This window comes from Euprymna scolopes, chromosome 22 (genome assembly GCF_053919585.1).
Source record: "Euprymna scolopes isolate OS-2025 chromosome 22, ASM5391958v1, whole genome shotgun sequence".
NCBI lineage: Eukaryota > Metazoa > Mollusca > Cephalopoda > Sepiida > Sepiolidae > Euprymna > Euprymna scolopes.
This window is the reverse complement of record NC_136503.1, coordinates 104,549,844-104,570,852: the sequence shown is the minus strand read 5'-3', so window position 1 is coordinate 104,570,852 and position 21,009 is coordinate 104,549,844. Positions and strand designations below refer to the sequence as shown.

Here is a 21,009-nt window from a genome sequence, read left to right as displayed (position 1 = left end):
TGCTTATTGTATTTATTTTGTTTAATTTTGCTGTTTACCGGCCAATTTAGCTGCAACTTCATGAAAAAAAACAATGGTTGGCAGGTTGAAAAGATTTATAAATTTTCTTGAAAATCATATTGTCTGCAAAATTTAAATTTTCATTGTATTAGTGTATTAGTTATCTTTGAATATGGCTGCTGATGACTATTGTTGTTGGAATAGTCAACTTTATTGTTTCTCATTCTTTACCCGTATATAGCCAGTTCAAGTCTCTTCTCCAAGGAATTGAGTATGCATATGGAGATCTGCTGGCTTAGTCGAGGCAAAGTTTTAACTAAATTTGCTAGGTGTTTCTTGATGAGAAAAAGAAACACTGTCCTGACATGAATAATGAAAACTTGTTGAAGTTGATGTTTGTGACTGATAGATAGAGCTGTGACAACAGCATATTCTTTTTATTCTTTTGACTCTCGAGTATATATCTGACACAGTTAATCAACTGAGAACCACATCAGTCTATATAAAAACATATAAGATATTGACAGATATATGCTCAAAAGTCAAAACAATGAAGAGAATATACTGTTGTCACAACCCGACTGATATGTAAGAGCGATGTAAACAATTTTGTACTATTTCTTGTATTCTTATTAACTAAGTTATCTTTAGACATTATTGTATGGATGCATGTTATAAATAAATAAGGTCAGACAGACTGGAGATCTTGGAAGCTGGTCTCTGGGGGCCTTGTCTCATATAAGAACATTAGACAGAAAAAATTACATCCCAAAAGGTAGGATAAATGAAAAGTGCAAGTACTTTAAGTTGAAGATTGGCACAATGAGAAAAATAAAAACGTTTTAGGTCAAAAGTGTTGTGGAGACGCCCACTAAATAACATAGGCGGGTGAGTGAGATATATAAAGGTATCAATCACCAATACCGGGGGAGTCCGGCAACGACCGTCAAATAGGCAAGATGCTTATGCTGCCTCCAGTAAGACATGCAACACGCCACCTGCCAGAATATCTCCAACTGAAGTATATCTGAAGACATGTAAATATGTATATAACTTTTCTTCTTAATATATTATTGTATACCTTTACTTTCGTGTTCTTGTTAATTATTTGTGCAGGCACAACAAAAAGATATAACCCATTTATGCTAAATTTAAGGTTTTGAATATGGTCAAATTTGTGTTCATTTTTGCATTAAATACTAATGCCTAACTCTGCATTAAATGGATATCATAATACTTAGTTCACTGCACTTTATTATACCTAAGGTCCATAGTTTCCAAGAAAAAGTGGAAGCAAATATGGTATTATGGTGACTAATCCCCATTAATCCCTAATTGTGTACTAAAACCAGTCATTTCTGCTGTAAACTTTATTTGAGGAAACCATGCTTTTTCTTTTGAAAAAAAAATTAACTCTTGTTTTTGTAACTTGTTTCATTGTGTCGGTCAGCATTAACCATATTCAGGTTTAACTGGTTTCCTCCAAAGGAGAAAGTTTCATGGGAGTATGAAATTCACAAGCAGTCCAAAAACGTTGGAAAATCACACTCAAGATGAGAACAGTAGTCCGATGAATCAAAATAATATGAAAAAAATATTGTGAAACTTGAATTTAATCCAAAAAAACTATTTAAAAATAGCGCGGTGGCAAAAGTGCACAAGCACCAAGAAATATAATACCGATGACTTCAGAATTGACAATAATTGAAGCGAGCTCCCAAGATCTGCATCCCCCATTTTTGTTCTGACCTTCATCTTCGAGCAGCTTTTGACCTTAATCAATGATGTCTTGTAAGTAAAAACAAACATGAAAAAGCACAGTGTCATTAATTTATTAAGTCAATTTAACAATCACCGGCTGGTTAGTTGCATCATAAATTTCAAGACCCTTTAATTACCTCTATTAAGATGACCAGAGAGATAAGCAATTTCACATGGAAATCTTTATGCCTGCTTTGATTCTTGTCAAATTCAAAATGGCTGCGTTGTGGGTTGATTCATGTGTTCACAAGGATTTTCAGCATAATTTTTTTTTTACTCTTCCACATAAATGGCTACTATTTGGGATCATGTTACCAGGGGACTATATAGCAAGATGTTTGTTTACATTACATTTAAACTTCTGCATGTCAGTAAAGTCAGGGAAACAGGAAACAAGGAGGGAAATCCAAAGTTTAGCAGTCTAAAGGAATAAGCTATTAGCCTAGAAAACTTTTCAGCATCTAGGAACCTTTACAGTGAACAGGTGGGATTTTGTTGCTAAACAGGTTTGTCGAGGATATGTATGTCGAGGGGGTACAAGTGTAATGAGTTCATCAGAGCACATTCCAATAAAATACTATTAAAAGGGATGTAACATTGTGGCGATGAGACAGGGGTCGGAGCTGGGTTGGTAATGTGAGATCTACTAGATTGGAAACTTTTTTGGACCCTAAGAGATAGGGAAACATGGGGAACAGCGGTTCCTGCATTCCATTACCTAGAATTCTGTCTTGCCATTTGTTGACTTAATGGACTTATAATTTTAAAATTCATTTTCCTTATCACATGATCTGTTTGGCCAATCAGAACTTAGTATCTCACAATTCCATCTCCTTTCCTTTATAATTATAAACCAAGGCATTAAAATCATAACGGTCTACTTGTGTGGATTAAATATATTTGCAGAAGAATTAAAGATTGTAACAAGCATTAACAAAAAAGAAAATTAGTATCATGAACGTGTTCTTAAATTTGCTCATAAACATGTTCATGAACGTATTCATAAATGTGTTCATGAACATGTTCATGAATGTGTTCATGAACGTATTCATAAACGTGTTCATGAACGTATTCATAAACGCGTTCATGAACGTATTCATAAACGTGTTCATGAACGTATTCATAAATGTGTTCATGAACGTATTCATAAATGTGTTCATGAACGTATTCATAAATGTGTTCATGAATGTGTTCATGAATGTGTTCATGAACGTATTCATAGATGTGTTCATGAATGTGTTCATGAATGTGTTCATGAACGCGTTCATAAATGTGTTCATGAAGGTGTTCATAAACGTGTTCATGTACATGTTCATAAACATATTCATAAATGTGTTCATAAACGTGATCATGAACATGTGCTTAAATGTGTTCATGAACGTGTTCTTGCACATATTTCTGTATGTATTATTTTTGAATGCATACTTATTCACGTTCTTAAATGTGTTTTTGAATGTGTTCATTTTGAATGTATTTTGTATGTGTTCTGTCTTTATATTTTTAATTTTTTTATCATTTTGTTCAAGCTGGGATGGGGCATCTTACCAGAACAAGCACACATTCAAGAACACATATAAGAACACGTCTACTCTACTGCTATCTCATACATTCCGACCGAAAGATCTTTTTAAGATTCTAACCGTCCCTTTAAGTGCAAGTAATGTGTTCTTAAATGTGTTCTTAAATGTGTTCATTTTGCATGTATTCTTTTTTAACGTGTTCATACATGTTTATGCTCTATTTTTATTATTGTGTTATATGTTTTACACACTCCATTACGATTGAAAGTTTTTTTTTTAATATTCTCAGACATATTCTTAAACGTCTTTTTTACATGTTCTTGGATGTATTCTTGAATTTGTCCATTTCATTTTTTGTCTTAATTTTCTTATTATTTTGTTTTTGCTGGGGATGGGGCATTCTACCGGATGCCAAACATTCTACCATTAGTTTAGTTACTCCAACTGAGAGATCTTTTTAAGATTCTAACCGTCCCTTTAAATGCTATTGTTTGTATTTCTCTTACACTTGGTTCACCGGGTGTTCTTGAATGTGTTCTTAAATATGTTCTTAAATGTGTTCTTGAATGTGTTCTTCCTGTTTCATTTTCCCTCAGTTGAAGTTCTCAGAAATCAAACAAAGTTAGTAAAAAAGTTGAGAACATAATTTTCCAATTTAATATGTTATACTAGTTATAGTATATCTTTTGTTTTGGTCTCCAGAACAAAAATTCATCTAGTCTGGTGGTGTATCCAGCTTTGTGCTGTTAATTGATATAACATCACTTGGAGAAGGTGCACCATTCCTCATAAAAGCTAGTGTGGGTTAACCATACTGAGGAGATCTTATTTGAGCTGTGAATATTTTGTGATTTTTAATATTTCGTCAGGGTTTACTTCTAGGGAAAGTATTCTCATGCCAGGTTGTCCTGACAAAACCCTGTACAGAGAGACCTTAAACACTCAAGGATAGTGTCTAGTAGGCATTCAAGTTCTTATGTGTTCTTAAATGTGTTCTTATACATGTTCTTGAACGTGTTCTTGTACGTGCTTGTGAATGTGTTTATAAATGTGTTCTATATGTGTTCTTAAAACGCTGTTCTTTTGTTTGAGATTCTCTTGTTTCTGTTTTCCTCTGAAGACTTAGTAGGTGCCGTCTCTGGTCTGTAGACCAACGGAAATTGCTGATGGAACCATCGTTCATATTCTTCGACACTCATCTGAATGATCCTAGCTCGGAAGAACTCTATTGCTGCGCTGATGTCAGGGCTGCAAATCTGCCAGGGTTGAAGACCAGAGAGAACCTTTAAAAACTTGACAAATTTGTTACCAAAGTTTTGTAACTGGAAAAAAAAAAAAAAAAGAAAGAATTTAAAACGTGTTTTAGGAGCAGATAACTTTTTATGTTAGAGGGAGATAACTTTAAAAGTAAAAAAAAAAAGATAACTTGAAGGAAAAAATGGTTTAAAGATAATTTATAGAAAACAATACAATGTAGAGGTATAATAAATAGACACAAACTGAAACAATACACCATACTGATGGAGATATATAGACGACTGGGCACCGCCTGTGAATTTAATTATCCCTTAACACTTCCTTCTTTGAAGGAAGCCAGTTCAACCTGCCTAGAGTGAATGCTATGCAACAGCAACACACAACCTTGTGTTATATTATAAACCCTTTTTAAGAATTCAAAACAACAACTATTGGTGTAAGCAACAGTCCGTTTTTTATTTCTCCTGTTGTTCTTGCTTATGGTAGATAGAGAGAGAGCGAGTCGGGGAGCGACAGAGAGAATTATCGTGGCGTCCACTCGGTTGACAATCAAATCTCCAACTGCAATCTTTTTCCTTCTGTCACTTTTTCCTGTCAATCTTTTCAAAACATCCACATAACCAGATTCCTTTCTGTTACATTTTTCATAACAATAACAAGGTTTGTTTATATTTGTGAGAAATATTGAAACAATTTCCGTTTAGCTTGTCAATTTCTGACATTTCATCCGCAGACGCGTGCCTCATTTTAATTCATGAACATACATATATGTACCTATTTACTATGCCTCCCCACGGGACAGAGTTAGACACCAGGGTTGTTTTTTAGAACAGATACTACACTTTGATCTTGTCCCGAAGGCCAAGACACCTATACACATATATATATACTAGCATGTCAACTCGGCTTAGACCGGGTCATTCGGTTAACACTTGGATATTGCTTTTCTCGCAAAGGCAATTCGAGTGGAACTTTCCACGTTAACTGGTGCACAAACTTGCTGTTTCAGAGAAATTTTCAGCTTTTTGCACCCTCCCCCTCGTCCTTTGGTCAATCGTATATCATTGCACCATCTGCCATTCACATGTACGAGTATAAAAATGTGCTGAACATTTTTATGTTTTTACAAAATATAGAAGTGATGTAATGATTACAAATGTAATTTGAGGCAAAATTGTGCTAATACAAAATACATACCATACTCTGGGGTAATTGCGCCAAGTCTGGGGTAATTGGGCCAAGTCTGGGGTAATTGGGCCAAGTCTGGGGTAATTGGGCCAAGTCTGGGGTAATTGGGCCAAGTCAGGGGTAATTGCGCCAATTAGCTAAAAGTGCTCTTTTGGCAACCACACATATAAAGAGCACTTTTTTTTAGTTGCCGCAATTACCCCAAAGTATGGTGTAAGGTGGAATGAGCTTTTTATTAATACGATATATGGTGATGGCCTTTTTTGTTGTATATTGGAGCACTGACGAGCCGCCATACTAAGAAAAAGAAAAACACATGAACTCTATATAGATTAGTACGGCCCAAAATAATTTTTTGCTCCTATAATCAATACAGGAACTTTTTGATGAACATACTGAGTTCTTATTCTCTGTAAAGAAAAAGCGGTTAAAGCATTAAAAGTATTTATAGCTCTAGTCTTCTACTATTGAGCTATTTAGAGAAACTTTATGCTATTAAAAATTTATATTTGAATAGAAAATTTTCATGTGAAATATAAAAATATATATAAGTATATAGCTCTAGTCTTCTACTATTGAGCTATTTAGAGAAACTTTATGCTATTAAAAATTTATATTTGAATAGAAAATTTTCATGTGAAATATAAAAATATATATAAGTATATAGCTCTAGTCTTCTACTATTGAGCTATTTAGAGAAACTTTATGCTATTAAAAATTTATATTTGAATAGAAAATTTTCATGTGAAATATAAAAATATATATAAGTATATAGCTCTAGCCTTCTACTATTGAGCTATTTATAAGTATATGTATATGCTTTTCATACTCTTATTACATTATATTATGTGATCTGTCACTCTGCAGCAGGACCCTAATAGAGGTCACACAATAGAGGTCGGCTTCTCTTTCACTCACTTCTTGAGTCAAGGGTTGATATGCCGTTCGTTCTGTAGCCCGGTCGTCAGCTGAAAAGTTAATAACTCAAGGGTAACCACCAAGGCAACAAGAGACAAAATCAGCTTCACAGTAAAAAAAGAAAAACAAACTTTGTTTTTTTTTATGCTAATTATTCAGCAAGTTTTTGATAATTCTTCTGAGAGTCCCTCGAAATTTCTAATTTTTCCTCAGTTGACGGGTGGCGATGGGCAACAGGCAGGAGGGGGGAGGGGGAAGCATGGCGACTTCAACTCTCAACTGGAACTCAAAAAACTCTCAGCTCGAACTGAAAAACTTTGCCCGTGTAACGGCTTTAATAGTTGGAGATGGCACGGGCTCGAGGGTCGTTGGATCCCCCTTTCGGTCAATCATCCCTCAAAGAGGTCTCCTCTGGTTGGTTAATTAACCAACATACCCCTGCATACTAATTAGGGATTCTTCCCAACAGTATTGTGGGAATCATATTTTTCTCATGACATAAAGGTCAGTCCACTGAATGATGATGATGAAGACAAAACATATCTGGTTTTGTTTTTATCTGTTCCTGCACCTGCATCAGTTAGTTATTGGTCGTTATCAACTTTACGTCGTTTCTGTATTCTCGTCAGGTCAGCGTTAATCGAGTGCCATTTTCACCCTTTTAATGTCGCCATTGGGTTACAATAACTTTTACTTGCATAATATATCAGCATGATATAATCTTTCAGGAACATTTCATTAGATCAGATGAAAAGAGATAAAAATAATCACACCGGTGTGTGGGTGTACACACATAAGTATGCTTTGTAGCTCGTAATATTTGTGACATGTTCATTGTGTATGCATGTGTCTAGTGTTCACAAAAGTTTGTTAATGCATACATGTGGTTCTTACCTTAAAATGAAGGTTATGTTTATCAAGGCGCACAAAATGTACATCTGCCTACATAGACGATTTAGATGAAAGAAAGAGAGATAGATAGAAAACAGAAGTGGATAGAGAAGGCGAAACAGAAAGTAGAGACATCACCTGTCAGACAAATCAGAAACCACAACAAGGGCAAATAACCAGTGACACATTGAGTAACATTTGTGTGTGTGTGTGCGCGCGCGACATACCTATTCGCATATCAGTCTGAAAAGTGTATGTCTGTATATGTTTATATATATATATGTGTGTGTGTGTATATATATATATATATATATATATATATATGTGTATGTGTGTGTGTGTATCAAGTTAAATATATTGATAAAACAAACTTGAACCAATGTTGTTTTCAAAAGTGCTCAATACAAGGTCGATCAATTAATGCCTCCATTCAGTTTCGAAAGACAAAGGATATCCCTGTAGGGACAGTTGCACGTGTAACTGTGAGGCAAGGGTTGCGCAATCCTCAACCATATCTCTCCTGAATCGGCACTGTTTGGGTCAAGTGACAAGGAGAAGACCAGGACGACTGGAAACAATGCCAAGATAAGCAGAGAGCGCATACAGCACCTGGAAATCCCAAATGGTCACCCATTTAGTATTGACCAAGCTCAACGTTGCTTAACTTTGGTGATCAAGCGGGTATGTCAACGTGATTATGCCGTATATACAAGAACAATCCAAAGTCCACATAAAATAAAGAACAAAGTCATACAAAAAAAAAAACAAAAAAAAAACAGAATGCAGATAATAGAAAAGAATTCAAATTATAGAGATTCAGATTAGAAAATTTAATGACATATTTTCCAAGACTATGACAATTGTTATATTAGGAATAAGCGTATGGTGCCGAGAAGGAACCAGACAAACAATATAGGTTGAAATTTTAAATAATTGATTTCTCAATCATTTATTTAAAAAAAAAAAACTTAACGAGACAGTAAAAACAAACAAAGTGTTCAAAGTTCGTAAGGATGTGAGAATGTTCAGGAAAGAAGATTTTCGGCATAAAATTAATGTTTGTAACTTCTTAGGAGAGAAAAGTTGGGCGCTAATAGGAAACAAAATGAAATAAGAAATGTAAATGTTAATTCTCACTGTTGGTGCTTCCATGTGCGAAAGTGATTGTTTAACTCAGGAAAAAGAAATCCGATGGAGCCAATGATTACCCCATGCTGGTTGACTGACTGTGACTCTGGGTTCGACTGACTGGTTTTGGCGCGTTTGCCCCCTTTTTATAGTGGACAGACTGGCTCCAGTGAGAGCTGTTAGGGGAAATATTTTTATATTCTCTTTCCTCGCAATGTGATTGGCTGAAAATACAATATCCCTGTGCTTCCAACCATGTCAGCGAAAACAAGACGAGTTCTAGCTTTTACGATCGCGAAAATTGTGTAGGTGTATACAACAAATGAACGTTCAACGATGTATTCGCTGCTCCTGCTAATTTTGTTGCTTTCTTGCAAAGAAAGCTTTACAAATCGAAATGAGATCTCGTATGCACTTTGTAACACTATTAGGATGAGGAGTGGGGGCAAAGACTTGCATTCTCTATAAGTTGTGTACCCTGGTAATACATGCATATTTCGATTATGTTTAACGTCGTTTGATGTGAACTATTGCTAAGTAATTACATGTGTAATCTTTCCCTCCTTTTATGTATCATGTTTTATCACGTCTCTTTTACGTTTGTCTTTGAGGAATCAACCACGTAAGGAATAGATATATGTAGATACGTATACAAATCACCCATCTCTCCACATAGCCAATGCATACTCTATAGTTTGTGTATCCTGGCAATACATGTTTCTACGTCATTGTTATGATTCCCTAAATAATATACCTTGTAAATAATCAAACCAGAGAAAATATTAATACTTACCAAACCAAATTTGTATAATTTTGGGAGAATTACTTGATAGTACCAAATATTCTTTAAGGAAGAAGGAATGCTGAGTTCCAATTGACTAAACCTTTTCAAAAGAGAACAATAAATATTAGAAACTACTACTACTACTATTACTACTACTAAAAATGGCATGATCAAGATATGAGAATCATTTAATTTAACAAAATTTTCCATTTGCCGAAGCAGTTAGAGCCTAACATACGTACATTTCTTTTCTCTTCTACTTCGAGGTATTACCTTCTCCTGAACACCAAAATGAAAAAAAAACAAGTTTTCAAATTTCTCATTTAAATTATATATATATATATATATATATATATATATGTATATATATATGTATGACTACTTCATTTACTCACATAAAATTAATATACGAAAGTATAAATTTATGCGTAAACTTTTAGTATTTACTTCAAAAGTGCTCAATACGTAGGTGGAGGTAGTTAGTAAGTTATAAAATATATATGGCGATTAAGCTACACTGAATATTCCGCGTTTCATCCACTCTAGGACTCTTCAGGCTTATGCGCGAATTTTGTAATTGTCTGTCGTTTTTATATACGCACCTTCTATTGAGATTTTGGGTTTGTATTACTGTACACATAGATTCGAAAAAGTTGTCAAAAAACAAATATATAACAAATAAATGTTATCAAAGGTAAGACAAGGTAATTTTCTACCAAACTGGATATATTTTTTGTGTTTTTATTCAATGTAACATGTTTATTCAGCTCGAAAAACATACAGTGTTTACCGATGTATTGGAAAATTCAAGATGGCGTCTCACACCCTTTTTAACACCGTAAGTATGGAAAAAGGTGTTATAAATAAAAAACTATACAAAATACTATTAAAAATCCGCCGAATATATGTCAACCTATGTCACGGTAACATATATTGAGCGAGTTTTTAACAGTATTTTATCCGGTTTTTTTTATTTATAACATCTTTTCCCACACTTACCGTGTTAAAGAGAGAATAAGACGCCATCTTGAATGTTCCAATACATCGGTAAACACTGTATGGTTTTCGAGCTGAATAAACATGTTACATTGAATAAAAACACGAAAAATATATCCAGTTTGGTAGAAAAGTAACTTATCTTGCCTTTGATAACATTTATTTGTTATATATTTGTTTTTTGACAACTTTTTCGAATCTATGTGTACAGTAATACAAACCCGTTATTTTTTGTCTATCATTCATTGTAGAGACTTATTATGTTGTAGCAGGTTCTCTCTCTCTCTCTCTCTCTCTCTCTCTCTCTCTCTCTCTCTCCTCTCCCTTTTCGTCACTTCTGAATCTTTTTTTTGTTTGCTATTATCTGCACAATTAGATTTCATTGAAAAAGTAAAAGAAGATATGGAATATCTTGTAACCTCTGACGAAGGAGTTATACCATCGAAAATTTAAATTTAAAAAACAAAAACAAAAAACATTCAAACATACTAGCTGCCATTTTAACAATTTAGAATTTCAGCCCAAGGAATTAAATTAATTAAATTTGCTGATTAGTAAAAAAAAAAAAAAAAAAAAAGAAACTAGAAAGCTAGCTTAAAAAAACTACTAAATCATAAAAATAAACTATCCACAAACTGTAGACATAAAATAAACTTTGAGAGAACTCCTAGTGAGTGGATAATAATAATAATGATAATACAGATTTTGAGTGGATGATGATGATGATGATGATGATGATGATGATGATGATGATGAATACAGATTTTGTTTACTTACCAATTTTTTCCATCATTTTGCAATTTTTTCTTTGATTCACTGAGGAGTTTGGAAGTTCCGTTTCGCATTTCTGCTAGGGCTTGACGGTAACACGGGTAATCTATTGACATGGCTCGGAATTTACTTTCGCAGACAAGCAGACATTCTCTAGTTAGAGAGGAGGAGAAAAATGAAAAGGGGGATGAGGAAGAATATAAACGAGAAGAAGGAGGAGTGAAAAACTTACAGAAAAGGAAATAGAGAGAGAGAGAGGAAGAGAAAGAGAGAGATGGAAGAAAACAGATCAAAGGAAAGAGAGTGTGAATGATAGCGAGAAAGAGGAGGACAGTCAAAAAGAAGGAGAAGGAAGAGAGAAAAAAGTAAAGACTGCAAGAGATAAAGGAAATGAGAGATGGAAAGGAGAGTGAAGACGATACAGAGAAAAAAAGAAAGAGAGAGAGAATGAACAAGTTGAAAAGAGGGAAGAGAGAGAGAGTGAGGTGTAAAGGAGAGAGAATAAGATATATAAAGAGAGAGGAAAGGGGGAAAGGAAGAGAGAGAGAGAGACAGACAGACAGAGAAGACATAATTAATCTATATAAATAAAACAATAGATGTATGCATGTGTGTCTATCTGTGTGAAAATATTTAACCGATAAACTCTTAAACTACTGGTCATATAACACTGAAATTAACAGGAAATAGTAATAATACATCAAGGATTGTTTCTAATGAGTAAAATCTTTGTTTGGATGGATGAATAACGCATACAGACATATGTCGGCAAGTTGAAATGAAAAATGTTCATTTCAACTTGCTGACATATTTCTATTACTTTTGCGCATGTGCAAATTCATTCATAGTTTGAAGTGGTTTCATTTTTAATCTTTCTTACCTATCTGTTGATAGCTCAAATGGTAGGGAATGCAGCTGTTTAGATTTCGATTCTAGCTAATGGCACCCAAGTCAATTTTTTTTTTAAACTTTTGAAATCAGTACTATATATTAGGTACAATATAATATTCAACAGAGAATTGGCTCTGTACTAATAAATAAAAACCAGCATGAATTAAAATATATTTAAGCGTCTTTTATGACCGAGCAAGGCTGAGCGACTCCCACTAGTAGAGACTGTCTCTGTTATATCAATACTTTTATGACAGGTGTTCGACTGAGCTCCAATCTATGGTCTCTCCTCGTAAAACATTAAAAAATACTCACCTAGCTAAAACAACCATCAACAACTTTCCTCACTCTCTATCTTTGCCTAAAACTAAATGAAAATTCCATGAGCAGAGTTTCTTTCCTAGAACAGTCCATCTGTGGAACGCAATACTATTTGTTTACTTCCCGCCTTACTATAACATGGTCGTCTTCAAGTCCAATGTGAATAAATTCCTATTGAGTCGTCCATTTAGATAATCTATCCAAGTTTTACCATGACTGATCTTAGTGGGGGAAGAGGTGGCTGGTTAATTTTAATGCATCTAAAACCAATCTTTACATCATCAACGCTCTGACTTCTGTCTGGTATCAATTGAAATGAATGGCTCTCGTCTTGTGGAGGCTCCATGTTTTGACAAGCTTCTAAGTCTGACCTTTACTCCTGATCTGAAATGGAACATGTACATCAAATCTGTTGCCAATGCCACTGGAAAAATGGTTCGGTCACTCTACTGCTCCAGTAGATATCTCACTGCTGATGCAATTCTCTACCTGTATTAGAGCCAAGTATGTCTAAGAATGGAGTGCTGTTGCCAGAGTTCAAAGTAGATTTCATAACCTGTTAGGGGATGCCCTTTTCTCTTCCCTGCAACCATTTTTTCACAGAAGAGACGTTGCGAGCCTGTCTCTGCTTTATCATTATTTTCATGGCAAGTGCTTGTCTGAGCTCCAATCCATGGTCTCTCCTCGCCAAATTTTCACGAAAAACACTCATCTAGTTGAAACTACTATCAATAATTTCCCCCCACTCTTTATTTGTGCCTAAACCTAAACATAGATTCCATGAACAAAGCTTTTTTCTTAGAACTGCACACCTGTGAAACTCTCTTCTGTTTCCCTACATTCCAGCTGACTACAATATGGTCGTCTTCAAGTCCAATGTAAACAAGTTCTTGAGCCGTCCCCCTTAAGTAATCTAATTTACCACATTTCCTCTACTAACATTAACTATGATATTAACTACCTTACACTTGGGCTAGATCGAGAGAGCATTAGAAGATCAAAATGAGCTGACGAACACGGCTTCGACAGAAAACGCACAGACACACAGAGACACACGCCCCCCCCCCCACAGATATTGACTTTAGCGTGTAGAAGGTCGATGATGTCACGCACACACCCAGAGTTCAGCTGATATTTGCAAAATACATCAGTGTTTGTGTTTTGTTTTATGTTTATTTTTTTTATATAGTTTTGAACCTGTGTGTACCTCCTTTGACAGGCACTAATGTGAGAGACAACGACACAGGCAGAAGAGAAGACAAAGGAGAGGACCATAGAAACAACGTTGGGGGTCGGGGTTTACTGTCACGTGGGATAACACGTGATTTTATCATAACATAAAAACGCAGCGAAGCAACACATAAACAATAAATTAATATTGACATTTTTGACTAGGGGCAAAGTGCAATATCTGTTCTGATACAACACTTCATCTTTTCTGTCCTCGGTCAGTGAAGGATAAATTATTCCAGACTGAGATAATCTTAACTTTTGTTCCAATTCAGAGTAAGCTAGATTTTCCCACATCAAAAACTGATCTTGTATCTAAAGTGGACCTTGAGTTTACGTTCGGCAGCATCGTAACCCTCACTTCCCTTAGTTTATCCTTTAGTTCTCACATTCCTTGACCGATGTTTCTGATAAGGGGGAAAAAATTGCTGTTTTTTGAGTCACAATATATATACACTTCATACTTATCGTTGGCTCATTTGGACCATGAAGTAGTTATTTTTTAGCTTTTTACATCAAGTGGCTTTATGCTTTGTCTGGAGTGATTTGCATTAAAATCTGTGCTGGCGAGGAAGCGAGTCATCATCATCATCATCGTATTTTATGAATCTGAAGATTCTATCGTTAGCATTGGTTTCCCCGATATTTTTTTAGTCACAATTCTTTCTAGAAATATATTAGGAATGACGGGAGGAACCATGTGAAGATTGCCAACATCCCAACTGAAAGTGACTTTTGTGGAACGACCTGGATTCGAACTTGGGACACCCAGGTCATCAGTTTGTGTCATTTACCACTAGACCACCGTCATGTTCCGTGGAAGCAAGTAAACAAGAAATAAGTCTATATAATTGTTGCAATATTTTGGGTGTATAATGGGGTAGTTATTTAAATGCTGCCCACCTCAGCATTATTTGGCACAAGGCCTGGAAAGTGGGAACCCCGCAGGCTCCCCTAAAGGAGGGGCACTCCTGCAATTTTAAAAATTGCCTGAGTAACCCCGTCGGCATTCCCCGGTCAGGGCGCCTCAGGCAGCAAGCAATAAATTTGCCCCACCGGAAAGCCCGGTGGCAAGGCCTGGGAGGGTGGACCTCCTAGGTATTACCCAGGCGGTGTACCTCAGTCCAACAGGTGCTGGGCCGGTTCCCGGCCCCTCACCTGTTGGGCTGAGTGTCAAGTGACGAATCCTTGACATGTACTACCCTGTCTCCCTGCAGCCGAAGCTGCGAGGAGACACATCCCATCATAAAAGGTTTATAATGGGGTATGATCCCACACAGTCGGACAATTCTATTTATAAACGATGCTGCTAAGAACTGACGAATCAAATTAATTCACGTTCTGCTACCAACCAATCAGAAACCAGAATTGCTTCATAAATATAAAACCTTTTCTGGAGCAATTTCACATGTTCTTTTCCCGGGTTTCGACACGGTAAGAGTATTTTGTTCTGTGGAACTGTCTACTACAAACAAGTCACCTTGTACGAGCCTTTTTCAAGTCTCACACAAAACACATTCATATTTCAAGCTGTCATATACATACGCGCACACAAACATACGCGCCCATGTCCACACATGTACACATATTCACGTTCGCGTACATACACTCACATTCACGTATATATACACACACGCTTACGTATACACATGTACTCACACACGCGAACACGAACACACACATGGACGACATCACTTCTGCTTTCTAAGGAAATACACATGCGCAAAAGACACTCCAGAAGCGAGTATAAAACATGGAGACAAGCTGTTTCTAATCCTCTTTTTAGGACCAACTCTCAACTAGAGAGGTTGGGCGAACAAGCCACCGCCGTTTTGGCGCGCGCGCACGCGCACCTCACGCCCACTTCCTACTATGTATGGGAAACGAGCTAATGACTGTATGTATACATTCTCCCTCTTTCTCTCTCCATCTACTACTGGCCACTAAGAACACCTTCGCGTAGCTGACTACTAACTGATGACAACTCTAATATCCACTCTTTGTCTACACGCGGGACTACCATTCTCAATTTTCCTACAACATTTATTTCTCTTCCCACGCGCGAACAAACAATAGTGACCCGAACTTGAGATGAAAACACATTTCCTATTCTTGCTACAACACCAGTCCTGCAATGGACATTGGTTACATACGCGCGGACATGTTATAACTAAAATGTTCATTTCTTTCAACAGCAAATAAATGACGTTTATCTTATCCATTACTTGAGTCTTTGTTTCCTTCAATTCCCATTCGTTTCATTATTCTTTTGTAACGGGATTGGGGTATTTATATATCCTAGTCCCCTACAACCTCCCAGGACTTGTGTGTAACAGCGAACCATCTGAAACTGTTCTGAAACTCAAAATGGCTTACACTTCTAATTAGTCTATCAAGTTTCTTTAACATAGTTAAATTTGTTTTGCCAGTCAATTTACGACAATTTTCGATCTGTATTTAAAAAGAATAAAAAATGGAAATTCCAATCGATTTCATTCAAAACATGGAATCTAAAACGTGGAATATAAAATATAAAATATATTTCCAGTCTCGGAGACGGATAGAAATAGAGAAGGTGACAATTGAATGCAGGTCAGAAGTAAATTGAAAATCGGTCAGCAGACGATGTGGGAGATGGTAGCGGCATTGGGATGATATTAAGGTCGTGTTTAAGATACAGCTTATCAGAAGAAATACAGTGGATTTTAAGATACGTCCTACTCCTAATTAAAGGCGGGCTTATAAAATTAATGGAAGGAAGATAAGGCTACAGTAATAGATTAAAAGTATGATGTAAAAAAAGAATGTATAAAAGGTTTTTAAATATATATGTGTGGGGGGGGAACTAAATAAGTGAATAACTTAAATATCTAAATTAACTAAATAAAACAATAGATAAATAAATAAATCAATAAATGAATAAATAAGTAAAAAAATAACAAAATAAATAAAGACGTTAAATATAAAAGAATGAATAGAAAATATGAATAGAAAATAGAAATATAAAATATAAAATAGAAATAGAAAATATAAAAGAATGAATAGGAAATATAAAATATGAATATAAAATATAAAATATGAATATAAAATATGAATATAAAATATGAATATAAAATATGAATATAAAATATGAATATAAAATATAAAATATAAATATAAAATATGAATAGAAAATATAAAATATGAATAGAAAAAATTAAATATGAATAGAAAATATAAAATATGAATAGAAAATATTAAATATAAATAGGAAATGTAAAATATGAATAGAAAAATATAAAATATGAATATGAAATATAAAATATGAATAGGAAGTATAAAATATGAATAGGAAGTATAAAATATAAATAGAAAATATAAAATATGAATAGAAAATATTAAATATGAATATAAAATATGAATATGAAATATGAAATATAAAATATGAATAGGAAGTATAAAATATGAATAGAACATATTAAATATAAATATAAAATATAAAATATGAATATAAAATATAAAATATGAATAGAAAATATAAAATATGAATATGAAATATAAAATATGAATAGAAAATATAAAATATGAATATGAAATATAAAATATGAATAGAAAATATAAAATATGAATAGGAAATATAAAATATGAATAGGAAATATAAAATATAAATATAAAATATGAATATGAAATATAAAATATGAATATAAAATAGAAAATATGAATAGAAAATATAAAATACGAATATAAAATATAAAATATGAATAGAAAATATGAATAGAAAACATTAAATATAAATATGAAATATAAAATATGAATAGGAAATATAAAATATGAATAGAAAAATAGAAAATATGAATATAAAATATTAATATGAAATATAAAATATGAATAGGAAGTATAAAATATAAATATAAAATATAAAATATGAATAGAAAATATTAAATATGAATAGAAAAATATAAAATATGAATATGAAATATAAAATATGAATAGGAAGTATAAAATATGAATAGGAAGTATAAAATATGAATAGAAAATATTAAATATAAATATAAAATATAAATATAAAATATAAAATATGAATATGAAATATAAAATATGAATATAAAATATAAAATATGAATATGAAATATAAAATATGAATATGAAATATGAATATAAAATATAAAATATGAATACAAAATATGAATATAAAATATAAAATATGAATATAAAATATAAAATATGAATATTAAATAGAAAATAGAAAATATGAATAGGAAATATAAAATATGAATAGAAAATATAAAATATGAATAGAAAATATAAAATACTAGCGGGGTTACCCGGCGTTGCCCGAGTGTTTGTTTCCGGGACGGGGGGGGGGAGTTTAAAAAAATGTTATGGTAGGTAAGTAGGAAGGATCAAACCCGGAGTCATGAGTAAAAGTAGGAAAATAAAGTGTGAAAAAAAACAAAAAAAAAAACATCTGCAACGTTAACAGTTCAGCCACCAAGAAAAGTCCATTCCAGTTGTTTAGGAAAAAAAAAAAAAAAAAAAAAACGACTACGGTAGGTCGGCGCGAACGTGAAAATATAATGTGAATTGTCCAGCACGCTAACCACTACGCCACAGAGCACTGCAGCTTAGTTTAGTGATTTTAAATAACTTCACATGAAAGAACTACGAAGCCAAACCGGTGTTCTCTTCTCAACTGTTCCTTGTGAACGATCCCCAAACGGTGTTAAGTGGTGGCAGGGGGAGGAGGAATTTATTAGAGAGAAAATATTTTACCACTTCCATTGATCTTAACCGATTTTGGCCGTGACTTCTCAGCAGAAAAAGTATAGAAATCTAAGATTATCGAGGAATTTGAGAAATAATAAGCCTATAACACACCTCAGATATTGTTCTGCCGTTTGTGCATATTATATTTGCATGAAATATCTTGATTTTTAATCCTATTAATGTCAAAATCAGACGGGAAAAAATGAGTTCATTTTATTTATATAGAGATGAATATAAAATATAAAATATGAATAGAAAATATAAAATATGAATATGAAATATAAAATATGAATAGGAAATATAAAATATGAATATAAAATATAAAATATGAATATAAAATATAAAATATGAATAGGAAATATTAAATATAAAATATGAATAGAAAATATAAAATATGAATAGGAAATATTAAATATAAATAGAAAATACGAATAGAAAATATTAAATATAAATAGGAAATATAAAATATGAATAGAAAATATAAAATATGAATAGAAAATATGAAATATGAATATAAAATATGAATATGAAATATAAACAAATAAATAAATTAATTAAAAAAGTGTAGTGAAATGGAGGTTAAGTTATATTCCTAATTAGATGGTTAATTGAATATTTGGAAGTCTATATGTGATTGAGCAGACAGAAGAGGAGTATGGGTGAAGGTTATAATTCATAATAGTGAAGATAAAATCGAATAAACTTACTTCTCCATCCGCTCCAAAGATTCGTGTAATGTTAACGCTTTCTCTTCTTTGACTTCCTCGAATTTTTCTTGCAGTTGTTTGATCAACGACTCATCGACGGATTGCATGGAATCTCTTTGGAAAAACGCTGGGGAACTGAAAAAATAAGAAGGTACTTATGCAGAATAAAGACCGTGATATCGTCAGAAATTTCCAGTCAGTTTATGTAAAACGTCGAAAAATGCCAAAACGCTAAGCCAATGAAATCGTAACAGCCAACGTCCTTTAGGAAAGCATTCATTTGCTATCATTGGATTATTATTTACTAGCAGGACCCGTTAACCGGCGTTGCTCAGTGAAAGCCTGCTACTCGCCCCCTCACTAAAATTAAACTACGGTTAAAAATAAATAAATATGAGTAGATTGCAGCACTAAGGATTAATAGGGATTAAGAGATTCGTTACCACAATACCACATTTACTTTAGAAGTTTTATCGGAAACTACTGAGCCGATCTGACTGAGATTTCGTATAAACCTTTGTTATGATAAGGTGCAGTGAACTAAGTATTATGGTATCTATTTGATGCACCGTTGAGATTAATATGGATTAGTATTTAATGCAAAATGGACACAAATTTAACCATAGTCAGCTATCAATTTGTCATAAAGCACTCATTCTAAGTCAACGGGCTATGACTTTTCGCCTATTTTTAATGGGCTAAGCAGTCTAGTTTTTTTGTTTTTTGTTTTTTACATAGACATCACCACTTATCAAGGCCAAGAGGCCATTCGCGGATAAGTGTTAAAGAGTATACAGCAGACAATTGGACAATATAGTAATCGTTAGTAATGGAAAGTCGGTAAATTTGTTAACTTAATTGGAACGACTCATCAAAAACTTGTTTACGTTAGACTTGAAGCCAACCATATTATAGGCAGCTGGAAAGCAGGAAAATGGAAGACAATTCCATAGGCGTGCAGTTCTAAGAAAAAAGCTTTGTTCATGGAATCTAGATTTAGGCTTAGGCACGGATAAAGAGTGGAGGGAATTATTGATAGTATTTTCTGCTAGACAAGTGTTTCTTGTGAAAGTTTGGCGATGAGAGATCATAGATTGGAGCTCAGTCGAGTACTTGCCATGAAAATAACGATAAAGCAGAGACAAACTCGCAACATCTCTTCTGTGAGAAAGAGGTTGCAGGGAAGGGAAAAGGACATCCCTTATGAGGCTACGAAGTCTATTTTGAACTCTATCAAGGCAGGATAAGTCCCTTTTAGCAGCTCCTGCCCATATGTGGCAACAGTACTCCATCCTTGGACATACCTGGCTCTTATATAGATTGTGCCGTCACTCACTTGCGCGCGCGCAAATAAACGAACATTTATTAATTTCAATTTTCCCGCGCATTTTGCACAAAAATAAGTTCTTCTAGTAACGGCACAATTTCAAATACGCCCACACACTTTTTCTCACAACAACAAAAGTAAAATGAACAGATTTCTGACGGACGTAGTTGACGTCAGTATCACGTGACACAAGCGACCAATGAGAAAATTTAGAAGATTGTCTTTTTAACGCTTTCCCAAAAACCAAAATATCAGCAGTAGCAATCTTGTTTTGGAGCTGGTCCAAAAAGTATAAAAACGCATCAAACATTCTTTCTTTCCTTCTTTTCCCCTTCTTCTCGCTTCGACGTCACACGAGAACATGCTTCTCGTTTTCATAACCTCGTCGCTGTCGAAGCCGTCAAAACCATAACTACACACGCCATGCGGGCACTCAAAAATCACACTTATGTACACACGTACCCATTCCGCACATTTTCTAATTAATAACAACGAATTGCTTTTCTCATGAATTACTTTCCTCGCGGGACTTTCGAATAAGGCGAACTTCGCCAGTTAAAACACCAACCTTAA

The 21,009-nt window shown here is 34.0% G+C and overlaps 1 protein-coding gene across 2 annotated transcripts in view; it reads right to left on the bottom strand.

Annotated features, from left to right (window-relative positions):
* Positions 1-1,597: 1,597 nt before the first annotated feature.
* The window catches only part of LOC145243619 (coiled-coil domain-containing protein 60-like), a 99,444-nt gene continuing 80,032 nt past the window's right edge, over positions 1,598-21,009 (bottom strand). For both annotated transcript variants that reach the window (XM_080106639.1, XM_080106638.1), the window contains exons 14-17: positions 19,110-19,244; positions 11,221-11,367; positions 9,457-9,547; positions 1,598-4,603 (exon numbers count right to left, since the gene is read on the bottom strand). In XM_080106639.1, coding sequence (XP_079962765.1) covers positions 4,349-4,603; positions 9,457-9,547; positions 11,221-11,367; positions 19,110-19,244 — 628 coding nt within the window. In that variant the 3' untranslated portion in view covers positions 1,598-4,348. The remainder of the gene's footprint in view (positions 4,604-9,456; positions 9,548-11,220; positions 11,368-19,109; positions 19,245-21,009) is intronic.